The sequence below is a fragment of the Labrus bergylta genome, chromosome 5 (assembly GCF_963930695.1).
Source record: "Labrus bergylta chromosome 5, fLabBer1.1, whole genome shotgun sequence".
Classification (NCBI taxonomy): domain Eukaryota; kingdom Metazoa; phylum Chordata; class Actinopteri; order Labriformes; family Labridae; genus Labrus; species Labrus bergylta.
Window position 1 is genome coordinate 7909076 of NC_089199.1, and position 21207 is coordinate 7930282.

General features: G+C 39.8%; 1 protein-coding gene across 1 annotated transcript; it reads right to left on the reverse strand.

Moving 5' to 3' along the window:
- Positions 1-4565: 4565 nt before the first annotated feature.
- On the reverse strand, positions 4566-15876 carry wnt2ba (wingless-type MMTV integration site family, member 2Ba). Its single transcript, XM_020651654.3, has 5 exons — positions 15282-15876; positions 11394-11614; positions 10416-10693; positions 9295-9559; positions 4566-6656 (listed from the first exon to the last, which is right to left on the reverse strand). The coding sequence occupies exons 1-5, from the start codon at positions 15458-15460 to the stop codon at positions 6427-6429; spliced, it is 1173 nt and encodes a 390-aa protein (XP_020507310.1). The 5' UTR covers positions 15461-15876; the 3' UTR covers positions 4566-6426.
- Between the last annotated feature and the right edge of the window lie 5331 nt (positions 15877-21207).

The following is a 21207-nucleotide window of genomic DNA, read 5'->3' on the forward strand; positions in this document are numbered from 1 at the left end:
CGAAGTGCTCGCTATTAGTTATCTGTCCCTCTTTTCTCAAGATCATTGGTCATATTTCAATATCTTGCAAAAGCAAGCCTTTAATCTCCAGACAGATCAGGAGTAGACTTAACCATCAGAAAATGTTAATTAAAGAATCAGACTGCTCTCCCCTGACAGTCTTGATTGTGGTCTCCGTTGAAATAATCAACTGAACCAGACACTCATTTGTGAGTTATCTATAATTATACAATTATCTTAAGAAACAATTGTTTCAACTTGATAAATTACCTCACATCTCTTCAAATGAAACCATTTTTTTTCTTGAGATAAATTAACCAGTTATCACAAGAAAATTAGCTTTGTTATCTCAAGCTTTCAAAATAATTAGGAAATTACAATACCAGACTTACTCTTCCTTCAGTAGCCTGTTTGCACTTTCTGATGCCCACACATTGAGTAAGTAGGAAGACAGCAGTCAACAGACTTTTTTTCCTCCTCTCAAATGATTTGGCCATCATATCTGAACCACTTCAACTGGAAAAAAAAACGTGCATTTGACCTTTTTTTTAATTAAACATTGGCCTACGCCGTTTTCGTTTATCCAACGTGATGAATAAGAATAACAAAAACAATCTTGGTCTGTGTGTCAGTATTTTATAAACAGTCTGTGGTTCAGGTAATCATGTGACTTACGTATGGCTGACGAACAAATCTAACGCACCCCTGCAATGTCTGCTACACTCCTCCCTTGTTAACTTCACTTCTGAAACAAGTCACTATTAACACCACAGTACCTTCTGCTGCCTTTTCTGTGTTTAATTAAAAAGCTTACCTGCCAACTTTCGCATCTTTCTCTGGGGTTTAACGTGGCAAAAAGTTGGCAAAATTGATCGAGTGAAAGTGCTACTCCTGCCGAAAATAAACATCCCCGTAGTTCAGGTAAGTGATCTGGCCGAACCACCATTATACACCGGAAGTTGTATACCAGAGTGTGGTGTCAGAGTGGGTCAGGTGATGAACCCATGGCAGGAATTTCCCATGATTTTGATTTTTTTTAAGCTGTTTTTTTTACATGCTAAACTGCTTCTCTTTTGTAATGTCTTTGTGGCCATTTTTGTGCTTGGCAATTATTCATCATTTCATCATTATATTGATGAATTGTGCCACTGCTAAAACTGCTGGCTGTGTGTTTTTTTTTTCTGTAACGCTGCTTTGAAGTACCACAGGTTATTTTTGAGTTTTGTTTGGGCCAGTAATTTATGTTGCTTGTGGTAAAAAGAAATTGTGCTTGAGTGCTTACGTAGAATGATGCAGCTGATTTTTGTGTGGCATATCTCATCGACTACAGTTGTTTTGGCCTGAACTATCTTTTCAACAGTATTGTATGGAACTACACCAGGATTAACATTAGACTTTTGCTTGCAAAATAAAATTCATATAGGGGAGTGAAATAAGCATTGTGTTAACCGCAGTAGCCTATGCTTTATTGCTGTAATGGTTTATGATTAACTAGGCCTATCACATTTAATGCTAATTATAGGGGTGTGGCTCAGAGTTCACAGCTCAGTTTGTACCTCAATATTATGTTCACATTGAGGTACAAGTTTGGTTCAACAGGAAAAAAGCAACAACAAACTCCTGGATGTGTATTTAAAGGTTCCTCTAATTTATTTAGAACAGACAGTAATACATGTTTTTTTCTTTCATCTAGTGTCATTTAGAACTACCTGGGATAGTTGGTAGTGGTACAGCTTGTACATTAAAACAAAACAGAGGAAATCAAAACTAACTGATACAAGAAAAGCAGAAACACAAGAATGAATAACATCTTCAATTTGAAAATATAGAATAAATACAATACAATAGGCTGATATAAAACACATTAAAATACATACCTTAAGGAGAAATGTATTATATATTATTTTGGAGTGGCACATGGATGGGACATTGTAACAAGGTTTCAGCACTTATAATAAATAGAAGCCAGGATCCTCTACATCTGTATGCGCGCATAGCCTTAAAATGTATTAGCTTCAGTGATGTCTTTGATCCTCTCTGCTTTCACATCCAGAGGCTCACCTTGCAACCATATGTTACTCTTATTGTGTTTGTTTTTTGTTGTGTATGCTTCTTCTTTGTTTGTTGTTTAATTACCCCCACCAGGATTGGGGTGTGTAGACTGCTGATGTTTGACTATCTTTTAACTCCACTCAGACGTATTTGTTGTATGACTGCATGCGCCAAGAGTGTGGAGCTAGCATGAAGGTTTATGCTGTAAAACAATTTAGTTTTCGGGACTTTAGTATTAGAGCAACATACTATATTTAAGATTTGTAGTTTGATTTTACACTTCTCTGAGTTAAAAATGGGTATGATGTCACTTGGCAAGGAAAGTTAATGCACTGAACTACATCAGCCATAGTCAAGTCCAATTTTATGTCCGCAAAAGCTCTTAATTACAGCCGATAAGGTCTTAAGGGCCACCCTCTTTTCCAAGAACAACAGAGAAACCACTCAGACCGTTCTGCCAAACATTTTCAACAACTTCCCTAAATAGCCTGGAGAGCAACAATTTCACAATGTAAGCACATCAACACAATGCTGTACATCATACATATTAATCATGTAATTAGGTGTAGTGCAGTGTTTTGGATTGGAGGTCTTGTCGGACAAGTTGAAGGATAATGCTGACCATGTTTAGTACATAACTGACACACCACTGTATTGTGTTTGACTCATTACAAATTGTAAGCATGGATTACAACATCCCTCTACTCTGGTTTCCTGAATGTGAAGCATCCATGTGGACCACACTGTTAGTCTGTCCCTCAGGCCAAATTTAGTTTTGAAATGTTGTTACATTGAGATGCCCATTTGATATCACTTTGATGGCAGGGAATGCCTACAATGCAGCTCCTGTTATTTTTACTGGATCACACTCTGTGGGGGGACAAAGGATAACTGATACTATGACAGCTTTGAAGATCAGCATGGTGTTATTTATCTTCTCTCTAGGGGAGAAACAAAGCTAATTGTTTGACGTTAATGTACCAAGAAAAATCCTGTTGTACCATTCTTATAAGATTCTATTTGGATAAGAAGTCTCTACTTCATTTCTTTCAAAGCCCACCTTGTGCCAATCAGTTTAGATTTTTCAGTAAAATATTTTTTGGATTACTTCACATGTAAGACGCGAGAATTGTCCCCAACTAGGGACAATTTAGCAATAGCTATAAACTCTCTGTGCAGCACATCAGTTCATGCTCTGTATTGAAACAGTATTACATTTCAGAGCTGGGCACACGTCCGTTAATCCGTTAATTATCTGCACTTGTTTTTAAGTAATTTTGAACATGGACATTAATTTGAAAAATGAGGAACTTTCAGTAAACTCTCTCCATTAATGTTATCAGTACCCTCACCCTAAGGAAAAAGGGCTAAAACAGAAGAGACATACATTTGTAGAGAACGGAAGACCTTTAATGGGAGTGACAGACGGTGGATTATCAAGGTTTAATATAGAGCCAGTAAGGTATTTTATGACCTGTTTCCCCTTTCAAGGGGAGAATATCCCTGGACAGGAAGAAAAACTAGCACACTGTTTCAACAAACAATGGCCGAATATTAAATTGACCATGTGGCACCAAGCCTTAACAGACAAATCCAACCTGTTAATGAGACATGACAGCACATTGAGATTTGTTTTAAACGAAAAGTGCGTTGTATTGCATATACATGTATTATTACAAGATTATTTTGTTGAAGTGTAACTATTTTAAGGTCATGTCAGCGTTGTAAATAGATTCAGCTGAACATATGACAACATTCACCCTTAACCATTTGATTCCAATGCACAGATTAGTGTGGGGTTGAGTGGTTTCAAATGTGGATTTAGGCATCACATAACAGACAGAAAGTGTGGGTGTTGTGCTTTATTATACTCTGTACAACTAGGGAATTTAAATATAATTTTTTCAGGCTTGGAGCAGCTAAGGCTTAGGTTGGCCCCCATCGTGTGTGAACAGCTCTCACCTTTCTAATCTTAAAGAAAACATGGCCATGGTGCTCCTCATTTACATTTAAAACAGCCTCTTTTGTTCGCAATTAACTTTTGACTTGTGAACGTTTGACATGGTGTGTCACTTGGCCTCGTACAAAGCACTCTACTTTGGCTCCCCTTCTCATTACGTGGACGTGAAAAAATTTGTTGACTCTCAGCATCCACAGCTTGTTGTCAGATTCATTTAGATCTATAAATCCCTTGGAGGGCTGTGTCTCCAACGGCCTAACGTGATGTCGGGCCACACTACCAGATGTTTCAAAGCTAAATTCAGGGTCTTTTGCTACCTCACTGCTTATTCTGCAATGTCTTCTTGGCCAGGTTTCACAAAATACTTCACTTCTCACAAATCAAACCTCCAGCGCCAGCAAATGTGAGCACTGAAAGTTGCACGAGTCAGTGATTTGTCTGACAAAATGATTAGAAAATCTACATACATTTAGATACAACCAAACACATACGTTGGAAACACAGTGTTTATAATCATGACTGGTTTAAAAACAACAACAGAACTTCATACATATTTAAGCTCTCATGAACAGGAACCTTTTATTTTATTATCACCTTCTGTACAATTACAATATGCAGCTTTGTACATATCTTGCTGTTCAGTTTGTTAGGTTGTATGAAAACATAGCAGCATATAACTCACTTTTATCACGCACTCTGTAAGGCCTTCGTATTAAAGGGTAGTCACATTACGTTGTTGTCACCAGTGTGAACTGTTGACACAGCTGTTGTCTGCTGAATGTGGCAGTAATTAAGATGATGCTAATTAAATATGAGCCTCATGCAACTGCATCACTTACTGGTATCAAAACCAGACGTTTTTTTTAAAGTTGCAGTTCAACAACTGAGACCAACCAGCACCCAGTTTTAGAAGAAACAAACCCCTACCTGACCATCATGAAGGGATTTTATTGGAAACATTGGGCACAATATCTTGTAATCGATGAAACATATCAGCAGCCGTCCGTAGCTTTAAAACCTTAAAAACTTGTATATAGATTGAGGGGATGGGTACAAACTAGTATGGTATTGTAGCATTATTAAGTTTAAAAAAATATATTTCCATAGCCTTCAGCATCTAAGGACGAGGTGTTCTAGAGTTGACTGCCATCAAAAAAGGTTAAAAGGACTGGATAAATACCAAAACAAGTGCAACCAGAGAAAAACTGTGGGTCGATTGTTTAAGGTTCCAATGATATAAGATCTAAAAGATGATCTAATTTGGGTCGTTAATGGATTTTGGCAGCTGAAGACAAAAACTGAGGGGAGGAAAGGGATCACCAGATTGTTTGTTTTTTCTCGCTTGACTTTAGGGGTTCTGTATGACCATCAGGTGAACAATGGAATCACAGTATAGGCGCATGTGGTTGGCCTACTCAGCGTTTTGCTGAAAAACTGTGGTAGGTTGCAGAAAATAGTTTTTTTTACTAAATACCTTTTTTTGGTAGCTGCAGTTTTTTTGATGAATGCAAGGACTGTAGGATGTGAGTAAGTGTAACACTGAAACAAAGGAGAACCAGAGGTAGAACTCACATTTCCTTTAAGGCAACACAGTCAGAATGTTTTGGAACAATTACAGACTTTAAAAAAACTGTTAGATACTGTATGAAAACAGCTCATGATCCATGTGAAGCTTCATATTCATCTCTTAGAGTTTCCTTTTTGTCTCACAAAAAAAACCTTCCAGAGTTCATTGTGTTGAGCTGAAAGTGCTGCCACTTTAGCTAAAAGTCTGAACTTGTCTTTGCTTTGCTTGTTGCTCTTGTCAGTGGTTTTCGCTTGGTTCACAGTGTGATTGTCTGCTTTTGTTCATATTTTCATAAACACCCTCTGACTTTGTGTGAGTTCTTCATAGATGCACTCATCAGCAGCAGCAGCTGTCTTTTGTATGTGGAAGATTTTCTCACAGTAACATAGAATGACTTCATATCATTTTGCATATTAAAATGTCAATGCTTCTACAATAGTGTGAAGGGTCTCTCGTCTTTCTTTATGTCTCTCCAGACTAAATATTGCTATAAAAATTGTCAACAATTTGCGCTATGTCATGTGCTCACACCTTTTTAATATATTGCAAAACAAGCAGATATTATCTCATATATTTGCATCAACCAGTGGTACATAAAGGTTTTAAGAATGTCTTTAAAAAGTTTGGAGAAGTGGTTCTTGGAAACAGTTTTTAAAGCAGCACATTATCAGTAACTGGTTCTAATTTCCAGTTGAGCCTCAAGGTCTGTGAAGTTTCAGTTCCAGGAAGTGTCGAAAGATCGTAAGCCAGAGGTATTACAGTTAATAGATCCCAATTACATATCTTTTAATAAAATTAGTGCGCAGGTTAATGGTCAGTGGAAACTGTGATAGGTCAGGTCTCCTTCTTAGGTCACGTCCAGCCAATCAGGTCGCTTATGGGGCTTGCAGGTGTGAATGTCCACCATGTCCTCACAGTATTGGCACTCCACAGCGCAGCACCACTTGAACTTGCACTCACACTTGGTGACACGTTTGACACGCATGGTGTCGTAGCCCCGCCCACAGCACATGACCTCACAGCCATCTGTTCCTCTGGAGGACTTGTTGCACACTCTGCCCGCTGTTCCCAAAGAGCCTGTACAGAAAATTAATAGAATATTGTTAGGGAGATTACATCTTTTTTTTCTGGAATGGAAAAATATGAAATCTTGTATTTTAATGAATAATGTCAATGTAAGCTGCATCCGGGAATTATTAGCTTATATTTTAGTTTTTTTTTCATGTAGATGATAAATGACAACAAAGTTATCACAACACTTTGTCCTAAAGCTGCCTGACCATGAAAGTTTAATTTCTACCTGCATTTAACCCAATTACAAAGCAGCAAGGCGGGTTAGAATGTAATGAAATGTTATCTCTGACGGCTTCAAAAGTGGTATAGCAGGTTTAGCCAAACGGAGAGCATCAAAGAAGCAAATAGACTGGAGTACCGCCCACCCTTATTATGGCTTCAATCAAAGATAGTTTAGTGACCTGCTTTGTGAAGTTTACAGCCAATCATGCTGCTATTTGTGCATTTCTGGTTGTACTATGATGTAGCTCCAAAAGAGGAGAGATTACACTGACTAAAGTCATAAACTCAGGACACGGTTAACTGTTGGTTGAAACACATCTTATGTTCCTAACAATTCCCAAGACATCAGTCAAGCAGCAATAACACATTTTGCTGAGAAATATATGATATGAACAGTTAAAGCTCTTTTGTCACATCTATGTTTTTCAATCATAAAGAGTTATAAACATAAGATACAGTTTCGATAAGCAGTATTGCTGTATTTGTATCGATATACTGTAGGTATTATTGCTCTCTTACAACACCCATCTTTACACAGACTAACTGCTGACACTACATGATCTGTTGGGGCTGCATGGTACATTTTATCAATACATTTAGTTCATATAGAAAATTGAGACTTTCTCTTTAGCTTACTACACACTCCCCTTGAGCTCCCTTAGTTCACATCCTCCCCTCACGTTTACTTCCTACAGAGTGCCTGGATGGCCCCAGGTACCTGCCACCCAGGGCACATGCCATTGGACAGAGCAAAACCACGGCGCAGAGGAAAAATGGTGCACACAGCTGCTGTGGGGACTCAGGACCAACTCCCTTAAAACTGGGAATCTTTGAGTGTCTCACAATTGGATTGGATTTGGCTTCTTGGGGTTACCCTACGAATCAGAATCTATTTTTGATTCGAAACGGTTCATGGTCTATTCTTGAATTAGTTCATACTTCAGGATCTACTACTGTCATCTGTGAGACTGGCTGAATTTCTTGCTGCTCCATTTGGCCTTCTACTGAGTTAAAGAGGTGGCATTAGCACTTAGCAGGAGTGACTGATTATCCAAAAAAATAATCGATTTTTGGAAGTTATGATTCTATTTAAATCTCAGAAGATGAAAAGCTTGATTTTTTTACAAGAAACAATATTTTTTCCCACCTCTAAACTCCATTTCTTTTTTTCTATTAATGACTCGTTACCGACGGTCAGAGACATTTCAGCTATTTTCTAAATACAGATACTATATATGTCAGGAACTGCTAACTCTGGCATTTGACCTTGTGTACAAAAGATCATTTGATGCTAAAAACTGTCACTGTAATTTCCACAGCAAAGTATCCCTTTTCCCACACTCTTCAGCTAGGCATTGGCTTCCCGACAGGCCTACTAAATAGTCTCAGAGCCCAACACAATAGTGTCCATGTTCTCAGGTGTTAATTCTAGGCCCAAGATCAGGTACCAGGTCTAATAACAGAGCATCCCCGAAGTAAAGAGAAAAGGATAAGAGCAGTTATTCCCCTCAGGCTCTTGGGAGTGGAGCTTAATACTGACCAAAGGAAGGATTTGAAAAATAAGCCTGCATGTATCCCAAGGCTGTGAATTCCAATACAATGGAGATTAGTGGCGAGGAGGGTCATAAGCTTATTTTAAGATCACCTTTTAACAAGAAAAGACAGCTTTTCCTTTGAAGAAACACACCTTCATTAACCCTCAGTTGTCAACCAGCAACAGGGCAGAGTGGCAGAATCTGATAACTTCATGTCCTCTCCTGCTCATGTGCACTCTATCTTTCCTACTGAGCCAGTGAACTCGTTCACGCTCTACTAAAGGAGCTGGATTGGAGGACAGGGACAGAGCTTAACAGGAAAAGCAAACACTAGGAATTTAAGGAGATGTTAAAGGTCAAATCATTGAATTTTAAGCTGTGAAGGAATGTAAGCCTTCAGTTTAAAAGTCTCGGACTATCAGAGATGTTGTTGAAACCCACATAGCGCCAAACACCTGCTAAAAATTGAACCAGAAATTTGAAATTTTAGCATTGCAAGATTTTACACTGAGAATCAACATTATTTAACACAAGCTAAAATATGCTCGGCAAGGTTCAGAATAATTGAAAATGTTTCACTGACACATATTCTGTATAAAATGTACATGAAGTCATTTTGAAATATTTTACTTTGCTTTGGTGTCCAAGATCATAATCCATGTACTTAGTAAAAATGACAAACAACTTTTTTTTCATTGAGATATTTTTGTGTGGATAACAAGTACTGTGATAAAAAATTAATTATTTATATGGATGACAGTAGCTCCTGAAGTTAACCAGATATCCAGCTATCTTGTCTAACTAGAGCAGTCAAATCTGCATCTATCTCAAAACCCTTGCATGGCCTAAATACATCAGGATTGTATATTCTTTCATTCACTCACCTGCTGAGCGGTCCATGAGACAATAATCTGGAGAGTTCTCGTCATAAACCAACTCATTCTTGGTGCTTCCCTTGAAGTCCTTGTCAGCCACCATGAAGCCCATCCTGTCCTGGTTCACGGTCACCTCAGTGGCTGTGTTGTACTTCTTACGGAGGTAGTCTCCAGTCCGCCTGAAGTCAGACATAGCCAGCCAGCAGGTTCTCAGAGAACAGGAGCCGCTGACCCCGTGACACTTGCACTCCAGCTTCATAAAGCGCTTCACTGCCTGCAGCACAAGTCAAAGGTGACGAGGTGTTAAGCCTATGATGCTGCCAATAGCACGATCTAGGTATGATCAGTCCTGTTGGCACATTATGTTCTGATGTTATGTTGTACTTTTTGTAAAACAAGCTCATCAGTGTTAAACCTGCTGTTGAATTTGATCTCATTTTATTACTTGTTGATAGGACTTTTAACTTGACAGGAAAGCAGAATGATATCATATTGTTCTTCTCTTTAAGCTCCTGTAACGTTGGTAACATAAACAATGAACACTTGGCCCAAACGTCAATCGTAATCGATCAACTGACCAATCAGTTTTCAAGAGCGTCTGGATAATGTTGAACTCTTGATTGATGGTGGGACAAAGTAAGACTTTTGATTAAAAGTTGGAAAAATACAGAGAAAACATTTGTCAGTGATCTTTTGAGATTTTAGTGACCAAATAATTAATAAGCTAAGAGTGAAGTGAAACATAATCCTCATAATCAATAACATATATTGTCATTTATTGAATATGGAAATATTTGTATTTTGCAGAACTAATTGAAATATTACCTGACAGAAGATACGAGCTGTTAAAAACTTAACTAAAACTAACTAAAACTTGCTTAACTCTATAAGCAATGATTCTTAATTGAGGACTTTAAAATTGTGCTTAATGCATACTGTATGGAAACCTCTGGAAAAAAACATGGACAACTTTAACTGCTATTTCAACATTAAGGAAGACGTTTGCCATCTATACTATTAAAACGCACTTTTGCAAGATTTCCTACAGTACAATCATCCAAGACAAGCCAATGTCAGGGATGGCCAAAAGAAAATGTCTTTCTAGAAAGAGCTGTGAAGCTTCTTCTTACCATCCGACCGCAGCGATTGTTGTGCAGGTTCATCAATGCACGAGGGTCTTTTCCCATCCTCTCTCGGGCGTCCACAAAGGCCTTGGCAAACCTAATGCCGTAGTTGATGTTGTCGCTGCATCCGCCCCAGTCGAAGGTTCCCCTGTCGTCACTGTGTTGGCCTCGCTTGTGGCCGTCACAGCTGCAGATCTTTAGCTCCCCCTGACTGCAGGCCCTGGTGATGGCGTAGACCACTCCGGCCGAAGAGATGGCGTACACGAACGCTGCCTCACGACTACCTGAGTGCTCAAAAAGAAGAACATTGCTTTAAGTATATAGGCTTAATCAGTGCAGCAATTGACTTTCTGTGTTGTGTGTTTCTGCTCTTCAACAAAGCAGCAGAGGAATCAGTGTATTTATGGTGGATGGTCCGGACAGAGGAAGCAGCATGTCAGCTATAACATCACACTCCAGCCGACTCTCCTTTCACCTTTTTTAATTTGCACAGTTGGCAGCTTTCTCTGTCACTGGGCTGTGTTTTCATTTCAGACAAGAGGAGATTTTCTGGGGTTATTTGGTCTGGCTTTCCCACCCACCTCTTGTCCTCCTTCTTGCTCACGCAATGAAGCAGAACACAGGCGATATGTCAGGGAGTAAAGCTTTGTCTGGCTGCCAGAAACATCTACCCAAATATTTACATCTCTGTATTACTGTTTATACATCACTAGTATGGTGATCTGCTACTTATTTTCGGGGAACATCCACTTTCCCAATCTCATTCCTGAGAAGGTAAAAAAAAAAAAAAAGCTACAGCCCTTTCTCTTTCTGTTTGTACTCTAGAGCAAAGTTGGTTTTATAAGACACCTATTAATTCTCTGCTTATCTGGCAGCGGCAGAGACATTTACGAGGATGATTAACTTGATTGTCATCGACATAAACAACCACTGTCACGCACAAGCACACAGATAGAAACCCCTCTCCCATGTGTGCTCACTCACCTCGCAGCATCACCCGGCCAAACACGGTGCGGTCCCGCTCCAGCGTGCTGCAGTTCCAGCGGTGGTGTCTGAACTGGTGCTGGCACTCTTTAATCCACTCTTTGGCTCCCTCGCCAATGGACTGCATCAGGTCCGGGTGTCGCTGGCACAGTTGTCGCTGCTTGTTCACCAGGCCGGGAATGTTGTCGCAAATCACCCGAGCTCCCAGCGCCCCGATGTACCTGCAGACACAGATTAAACACAAAATAAATCAAGATAAAAATGAAGGAGCATTTTCCCAGTTGTACACAAAGTTTATGTTCATCATAAGTCTTTAAGAGAGATTCTTAGTGTTGCAGTAAATTGCTGGCTCTGGAGGAGGTTTGCCAAATCTGAGAAAAAAAGCCTTAGTGATGTCATAATTATTTCTTCATGGTTATCTCAGCTTTTTTCATTACATATTCACCAAGTGCAAAACTTTTCACCCTTACCTAAAAAGTAGCTTTATCAAATGTGTATGTTTTTATACTTGACTTCTTTAACTTTAAGTGTAGGCTATGATTGCCTTGCAGCTATTTTGCTAATGTTATGCTTTTTAGGTCCTCTTATCAAATGGGACATACTGCACTTTTACTCATAATTACAAGCCAATTGTAGTTGGAAACATTCAAGAAACCACACCTGGTCTGGACAATATATATTAAGTGCAGCTGTAAAGACAGCAAACCATTTGCAAAGAAGTCCATGTCACATTTTTGGAGGATTTCTTGCCTTCATTTACTTAAACATTTCAAAGTCCTGCTGATATCACAAAGTCTGCCATGATACCATTTTGCTTTGATTTAATTCAGGAACCTGCAATCGATTTCAGACGATGTTATTTACCCATATCACACAATCTGTTACATTTTACCAAGAGAAAATGTTTTGACGATTTCATTTCTGAACCTAACTTTTCACATTTGTTTTACCATGTTGAATTGCACCAAACATTATAAGTATCAAAATATCAACTAGTTGTTATTCATACATATGGTAGAAACTAAGAATGCATCTCACAATGCGTTGTTGTGCCTCATAGATGACATTAGGGAGAATATGTCATGTTTGGACAGATCCAGGCTAGGATAAGTAGCTGTTGTGTAGCTTCATGTTTGGTTAAGACAAGCGCAATGTGTCAGTCTTCTCTCAACTCTCAACAAAAAAAGGAAATGGGGAAGCCAGTATATTTTCCATATGTTCAAACTGTTCCTTCTGTTCAAGACTGATGATTCGATTTCTATTAGTTTGCCCACCATCCAATAGTCAAAAGTTTCTGTCTACTTAAGACCATTGAGCCTATTAAACAAATACACTGCACACCTGAAATTGTTCCAGCTTGGTCAGGGAGGGTAGCATTATGTGAAAACAAAATGTCCAAATCTGCTCACCTCAACTTAATACAGTTGTTTCCTTGCCAGCCCCTACATAACATGTCTGTAAAGTGGGGGTGACCAGATGTGTGAACACAGCAGGTATAGGAACATTTTCCATGAAATAGTGGATGGGTTGATGACTTTTACACTCGCCCTTGTCATATTGCCAGTTCAAGGTGCAATATTTACATCCCTGTAATGATTGTTGGTGTGACCAAGTCGTCCCATTGCTGTGCAGGCCTCAGTAGTAACGGAGGCACTGCAAAGCAGCGGAGCAGGTGAGGCAGAACAGTGCTGTGTGTGTGCATGTCTGAGAGTGTGTATGCTACTGCAATGCAGTATCACACTGTGAACTACAAACTGGGACACTAACATTACTGTTGCAGAATCAATAGATAGTACAAAGACATAAACAGATGCCTCTTCCTCATTCCCCTGCATGTCCTACCCAGGTGCCCCCCACTTAACACCACCACCACCAAAACAAAATAGAGTATTTCAAGTTCTTTCTTTTTTTTTTATTTGTTAGGCTTTTTGCCTTTATTAAGATACAGGACAGTGGATAGAGTAAAAAGTCAGGGTGAGGGAATGAGGAATGATATGCGGGTAAGGAGCCATATGTTGGACTTGAACCCAGGCCGCCCACTTGAAGGAATAAACTCCGTACATGAGGTACAACGTAACAGCTATGCCATCAGCGCCACTAGTATTTCAAGTTCTAAGAGCACGTCAGACACTGCCAATCTTCTGCTGTGAAATAAATTCTTGAAAATTTTCTGGAACTGAATATCCTGAAATTGTCAGGAGTACATGTGTGAAAGGGGGCATAAATTCAGGATGTGGAAGAGATTATTAAATTCCTCCCGTTCAGTGAAAAACCACTTGTTCCCTGTGACGGGCCTTTGCCTCCTGCTCTATTCACACATAATCCCTAACTTTGGAGCAACTCTTAAAAGGGCGGATCACATGCTGCTGCTATTGTGACAGTGGGGGGCCTCTTATCAACAGGACATGAGGACAGTCATCTACAGTGCAAGTGACCGCTCAGGCCTTTCCCTCCCACCTCGCCTCCCTCCCACCTCTCCTCCCTCCCCCTCTAAGCCTGCACGCTCCACTCTCCATCCGGATATCATTATAGTCCCTAATCGCAGCCACATTTGTGTCGCCTGGCCACCGAGACAGAAACGGACGGAGCAGGCAGTTTCCACTCCCGTTATGGCTGTTCCCCACCCCGTTCTGACTGCAACTATCAGCCTGTGCAGTAAAGCAGAGCAGAAGCACTACTAGTGTTTATTGTGCGTTGTACATACCGGCTGTGCCAAAAGACCCCTGACTGTCTCCAAGAGGACACACACATAGAGAGAGAGAGAGGGGGAGGGAGAGATGGAAGACGGTCCCTGTACAGAAAGATATGTGCTGCTCATCTAAATCATCTCAGTGGTTAAAAATAGGTTTGAACATTACAAACCAGTATTTAATAAGTTGGACTCATCTGTACACAGCTTCCAAACCTCTCATGCCCGCTGTATCTCTAGAAATTCTCGCAGATCTAATTGCTTTTTTTTCAATATGTATTTGCATAACACTACAAAAGGGATTACACAATTGCAAATAAGATAAAATATGCACTGGCTCTCTTGGGAAATTACCATTCATAACATTATTTACAAAGGGTGCATTTTTTTTAATCTAAATCCATCTGTTTTACAGAGTGTAATTGTTTTGCAGTGCAGGGCCATAATTCAATGAAATGCTTCAGTGTGGTTAGTTAATTATAAAGTACACATTAAAAACAATTTCTGTACGTGTGACCTGACACATGAGAGCACCTTTTTCAGGTGGGTAGGAGAGGGGGAGGGCGGGGGCATGGTGCTCACACCCTTGTGTGTGTGTTTTTTTTTCCCCACCTCTGGGCGTTTTAAACCTCAAGAGAAATCATCAAGGAGCATTTATTCATGCACCAGTGCCTGCACCTGCCACTTACTCTGGCCAAGATGGATGGATAGGGGAGATTCCCCCCCAAACACCATAAATCTTCATGAAACACATGAAACACATGAAACACATGACACACGCTGCTGAGCTTAACATCTCACTCTTCATTGATGTTTTCAAAATTAACAACCAGCAGAAAAAAATTCCCATGCAGAGGTGATGATCAATTTATTTTTTCATGTTATTGAACTACAGATATTTTACTACATTGTCTATAAAATAAGGTAATTATTTTGTGACTGTTCACAGAATCAAAATGAAAGTTTTTGATGATGTTTTGAGTACAGAACTTAGTTTGAGTAAAGTTTGATCAGGTTTTTAGACTTCATGACAACAGTATTTCCCATGAATCGTCAAAATGGACCAAGGACCTCTAGGTTGTGTTATTTATTTGTTCTGTTTTTCAGACTGTTTTTCTACCACTGCGGCTATTTATTTTATAAGTATTAAAATAATTAATTGTCATTTAAACCAAATCCATGTCAATGATCTCACTCACCACCACGATGAGTCCACTCTGGGAGTGAAGATGAGCAGCAGCAATATAAAAATGGAGAATATTTTCGAGGTGGGTTTGGAGTGATGTTGGCTTTTTGTCCCATGCCTGATCCCCATAGCCCTGCTGCTGTCCGATAAGCTCCGAGATTTCATCAGACAAAACATAGTTCTTCCTTTCATGTGTTGGCGAAAGCTGCGGAGTCAGGTGTGAAAGTCCTCGACGGGTGTCTGTCGTCCATCATTGAAGAACTGAGGGAACTTCACACGGAAACAGAAAAAGTGCTTTTAAACTCCATCAGTTAACTTCTGCTTGTGCAATTATTCCATGCAACTCTTCACTAAGTCTTCAGTACACCCATAGTCTTCATCGGCACATTGTAGCCTCAATAATGAGCGTCATGAGTTCTCTGTCCCTCACACTTTTGTATCAGCGTAAAATTCAAAAGTCCTCCAAAATATCAGTTGTGAAGCACAAAATCCGTCACTGAAAGAAAAGTAACCGAGAAAAGTCGTTTGAATTGAAGTTCAGTGGAGACTTCTATCCGAGGATGGGACAGGCAGTGTGCGCACCTTTCCTCCTGTAGCCGGAATGAAGATGCGCACAGAGACACGCAGCGCTGCGCCGCGGTGCGTCAGCTGTCTGTGCACCCCTCCCTTCCCCCCACCCCTTTGTCAGAATATTACAAATGAGGTATGTAGAGCAGCAGACAGCAGGACAGGAGATGTATATATTTAGTTTGATGGAAAGTAGTCCCCGTCTGTAAAGTCTGCTGCGTGAAACTCAACGCATCCGACTTTTCATTACCACGATTTGACAGCCAATGAAATTCATTTTCCTTTCTCACTAACGATATAATGGGGAAAGGTCCCTTGTGCTTACTGTATAGAGTTGTAGTTATGTGCAGCATGTATGAGCTTTCTGTAACTCATTTAAAGCTCCCACTGAGTTTCTATCTGGTAATGATTCCAAATGACATTAATAACTGGGTGATTGGAATATTATAAAGCTTAAGCATTTCTGTGTAGCACTTTTATTTATAATTGCACTTTAATGTCTTTTTCGTTGCATAACATTGAAATACAATAAGTTCAAATCCCCTGAGGACTGAACCAAAAGCTTCTTGTGGCAGACATTTTTTAGAAAGTATGCTATTCATTAATTCTAGAGCAAAATGTGTGTCATTCCAATACAGAAAATTGGCAGGAAACTCATTTCTGATGTCCATCATCAGTGTAGAGGAGAGAGTTTTGCTTGGGAAGCTTCAGCTATGAGAGGTCAAGCTTGCATGCTTTGACACATCATTAAACAGGAACTTTGTGTCTCCATAGAGATCAGTAATCCTTCCCAGGAGGCATTGATTAATATGGCTGGTGGTGCATTGTGACTGGGCTTTTTTTGCAGAATTGAACACTTGAAAACAGATTTGTCGTTGTCTAAAATATTAACTATGAGCTCAGGTTGAAGAAATCCATTCAAATAATGCTGATATTTATGTCCAAAAATAACTTGCTCTATGTTCAAAGGGTTCATAGTTGCAGAAATAGTAGGACAAATTTGCCTCAAAGGGCTGTGCAAGATTGGAACCTGATCGTCTGTTAGGATCAGAAACAAGCCAAAAAATTAAAATAGTATAAAAACAAAGGAGACATTCCTCTTCCAGAACGGACAGGCATGTGCAGTGTCATATGTAAGGAGAAAAAACTCACAAAAAAGTCAAATTACACTATGAATATACAGAACGAAAGCACACTGATGCCACCTATGTAGGACTTGCACCACATGACCTCTAGTTTGACGTTAAGATCTGAAAAGGGTACTGGTGGTCGCTGGTTTGAAGGGACAGTAGGAGCAGCCTCTTAGATTTAAATGGTCATGACTTTGACATGGCTTATATCTGTCCTGTGCTGTAATGCCTTGTTTTTCCATGTTTGGTATGGGGCCCAATATAGTACTTTTACCTTTAAATATGATTCGTATCTTCAAAGAAAGTTGCCTTCATGCCATACTTCTCAAGGTGGTGGAGTAAATGATACTTCCTGTCAGCTCCAAGCACTTGAAACCCTCCTGTAATGCCAGCAGAGCGCATGTTTGTAGTTCAGCTCATATCAACCGTAGTGATCCAGAAAGAGGTTGTACTCACTGAGCCACTGTGGAAACATGCAACCCTGTCCTCAAGGACATGTCTGGCTCATACCCTCGCGACTTCTTGGACACATACTTGGTGCTATGTGTTTCCAGCAGGTAAAGACAGACACTGACAAGCCGCTATGTGCAGAGTATGTGTGTATGAGGGTGTGAGGTCATTTTAATCAGTGCAAAGCCAGGGGCGTTAGTTAAAGACCTAACGTAAAGGTCAATAACAATGCAGCTGCCTGAAAATACCACTGCACAGAGAGCAATGTAGGCTAACAGTGTCTTAGTGAATGAAAACTGGAACATTAACTTTATATTTAATGAAAAAACAGGCAAATACATGATGCAAAATGAAGCTGACAAAAAAAACACCATATTCACAGCGTAGAGTTGTAATGCCGATATAATGTCAGACTGAAGTATTTCAGGTGGCCAATTTTTTTGGACAAATTGTTATAAGTGTCCCAGTGTGTGATTTTATTATATTGAGGCATGAAACAAACACTCTTATAAACACATTTATGTCGTCCAGTCTTAAACAATTTTGCAGCAGTGGGTGTGGATCAGTAGTAGACACGGTCGCCTCTCAACCGGAAGGTAGGGGGTTCGATCCCCCATTAATGCAGCCACATGTTGATGTGTCCTTTGGAAAGACACTTAACCCCAAGTTGCTCCCGCTGCTTTGGCGGCATGTGAATTTGTTTGAATGTGTTGGGCTAATCAGCCACGACCTGCTAAACGCTAAGGCTGGCTCTTTAACTCAGTAGAATGCCAAATGGAGCAGCAATAATTCAGCCAGTCTCACAGATGACCGGAGAAGATCCTGAAGTATGCATTAATTCAAAAAGGCTTTGAATCATGAATCCAGAATCGTTTTGAATCGGAAATAGATTCTGTATAATAGAATCGTGAGACACCCAACGATTCCCAGTCCTAGTTGTTTGGGATCGCCAACACCTTGCTCCTCTCATCTGATTATTGTCAAATGGCTCCAACAAACCAACTGGGTGGCAGCCCATTCCTGAACTCAAGACTTTAAAAAGAATCCAAGTTCACAAACCTGAAGGGGATGTAGCTACATCCATTTCATATTACAGTCCATGAATAAGGCCTGTGTCTTTTCCCCTGTCGTTCTGTATCACTTAGACCAAAACCCACACATAGCCAAGCTATTTGTCCTTTGGTTATGTCATATCTGGATTTGGAGTGACACTTGGATCCTCATTACATGTGACCCTGTCTTTCTTTACCACAGGACAAGCTATGGATATTACAGTGACAACTCTATAACAAACTGCTTTACAGGGAGCAGGTGATAGTGGCGATAACGCTCGTCATCCGGCCCTCCCTCTCCTCCAGTCTTTCTTTTTAGCTAACTCCAGCTGTGGTCTTTAAGAGGCTCTGTGTTGGGGGGGCTGAGCTCCTATTCTCGGCCCATCTCATGGTCTGGGCTAATTTTGGACACAGGAGAAGAGAGGAAGAGAGAGAAGAAAGAAAAAGAGCAGGAAAAGGATAAGTTATTATGACATTATTGCTTATTGGAAGTGCAGCGAGTGTGTCATCAATGATGCAGACAGGAAACCGATGGCTAGTAACGGCTGCAGTTTGTGCAGCAGGTCTGAAATGACAGGGTTGTAAATTTGTGGTTTGACCCGTTACATACTCCCGCCTTGACCTCAGTTTTGTCATCTCATTTACACAGCATGACACTGCAGCCATGAGACCATGTGTCTCATTGTCTGTCTGCTTTTGTGCACCACAGTCATTAAGTCCTGCACTCACCAAAACTGCTTTGACATGTGGCTGCCTGCTGCAATCATTTTCAAGTTCATGTTCATTAGGTTAGTAATAACAATGCTTTCTCACAAGTGTTTCTTACTGGACCACATAGTAAAAAGAAATCCAATACATCTATAAGTCAGAATAAAAGGTTCATGTCTACTCCAAGAAAAAAAGAGATTTGCCAACTTCTGAGTTTGGGCACTTAACAGAAATGTAATCTACTACTCTGAGTTTTATTCTAATGGAAAAATAGTCGGCTAATTTATTATTCCTCTGTTCATGTTGAATCTTAACAAAAGGACAGCCAAGATCCATTTTGGGGCATGATCCATAGCTTGAATTAAAGTTTTAAAAAGGCATACTTTTTTATGCAAGACATGCAGGCCAAAACTCAGTAGTCAGAGTAAGATTATGAAGTCAATGTTTAAATATTAATGTGTACAAAGATATTTCAGGTGAATGCAGATGTGTAAGACATCCTGATTCATTCAAGTGAAACAAAATTACTTCTCAAACGAAGCCAAAGTTGACAAAAAAAACAGAATGTATGTACTATATAAACTGTCATTCATGCTTATTGTATTAAATAAATATGACTAAAGGCTTTCCCACAGCGCTCACACAAGGTTTTAGAGCATTAAGATATCTTCTGCTCAGCGTTGGATTGTCTCCAAGATAAGGACAAGAGTAGAGTGAGCAGCAGTCATGCTGGCAGTGACGGCAGCAAGGACGTTGGCCTCTCACAGCTCATCAACCTGAGCCTGTGTTTATGGAGGCTGAGAAGGATGGGGTTCTGCTGGAGGAGCAGGCATGCCTGTGCTGGATTTGGGATGCGGCCCTGCTGTCCCACACAGGAATGTTAATTAGGTGAGCTGAGCAGAGGTGACCCGTCCCAATAACCAGCCAACCCTTCCTCAACCCCAGAGAGAAGGGGGGGGGGGGGGGGGGGGGGTTTGCGTGACAGTGGACCCAGTCAGTGTGTGCTATGCATAAATCTGCTGGTCATTACTGTATGTTAGTCCACATTTTCACATCTGTTGGTATAAGTATGTGTGTGTTTGGCAGAGACACTTTACTGTAACTTAACAGGAAGAAAAAGGAGTATGCAAAGTGTATTTTTATTTGTGAAATTGTAAACTCATAGTGCCACACAGTTTCTCTCATAAGTTGTATTATTTAAATGACACCACGAGATCACCTACTGTTTACATTTAGTACAACTCGGGCTGCAGAATAACAAAGTGCTTGTCCAGTAAAGAGTCTCTAGACTTAATTTGCAACCAAACAGGCTGTAAAGGTAAGATTCTTCTTGACAGCATCCACATAATGTCAGGCAGACAATAAACACTAAAACACCACACATGAATAAAAATAAAGAGCGTATTAAAGTACGCTGCATCTCTCTACCAATGATAGAAGAAGTTACTTAAACAAGAAAATCCACTGTACACAATTGTATCGTTAAAAAAAGTCTAATGTGGTATAAAGACACAGTACAGTACAGGGTTATAGATCTTTTTTGTGTGAGGGAAACCTTTGTTTTTATTCATTATTCATGTAATGTATACAATTCCTACATCTTCCTGTTTTCCATCATGCTGTCAGATGATGGAAATAGTTGGTGTATATATTTACCAAACAGTGACCTCTAGAGGACATCTTGTGGCAGTACAATACTGAAAAGTACTTTCTTCTACATAGCAGAGATTGGAACATAAAAGATATTCAATGTTATTGTGAAATAATTACCTGAAGGTTCTTTATTGACAGAACAAAGTTTGTTTATAACTTTTCTATGTAAAAGTATGTATTTTTTTATTTTATTTGTAACTGTATTGATATAATGTTACACACTCACTTTCTTGGCCAAAATCATCATCTATTCATCTTGTGAATTCAAAACTAATTACCGGTAGATGAATTGATCAGTGAAATGAGAAAACAAACTGCGGACTACATTATTAATAAAATAATTCTGCACTTAATTAAACCTGAAGACCCTTGTGGGATG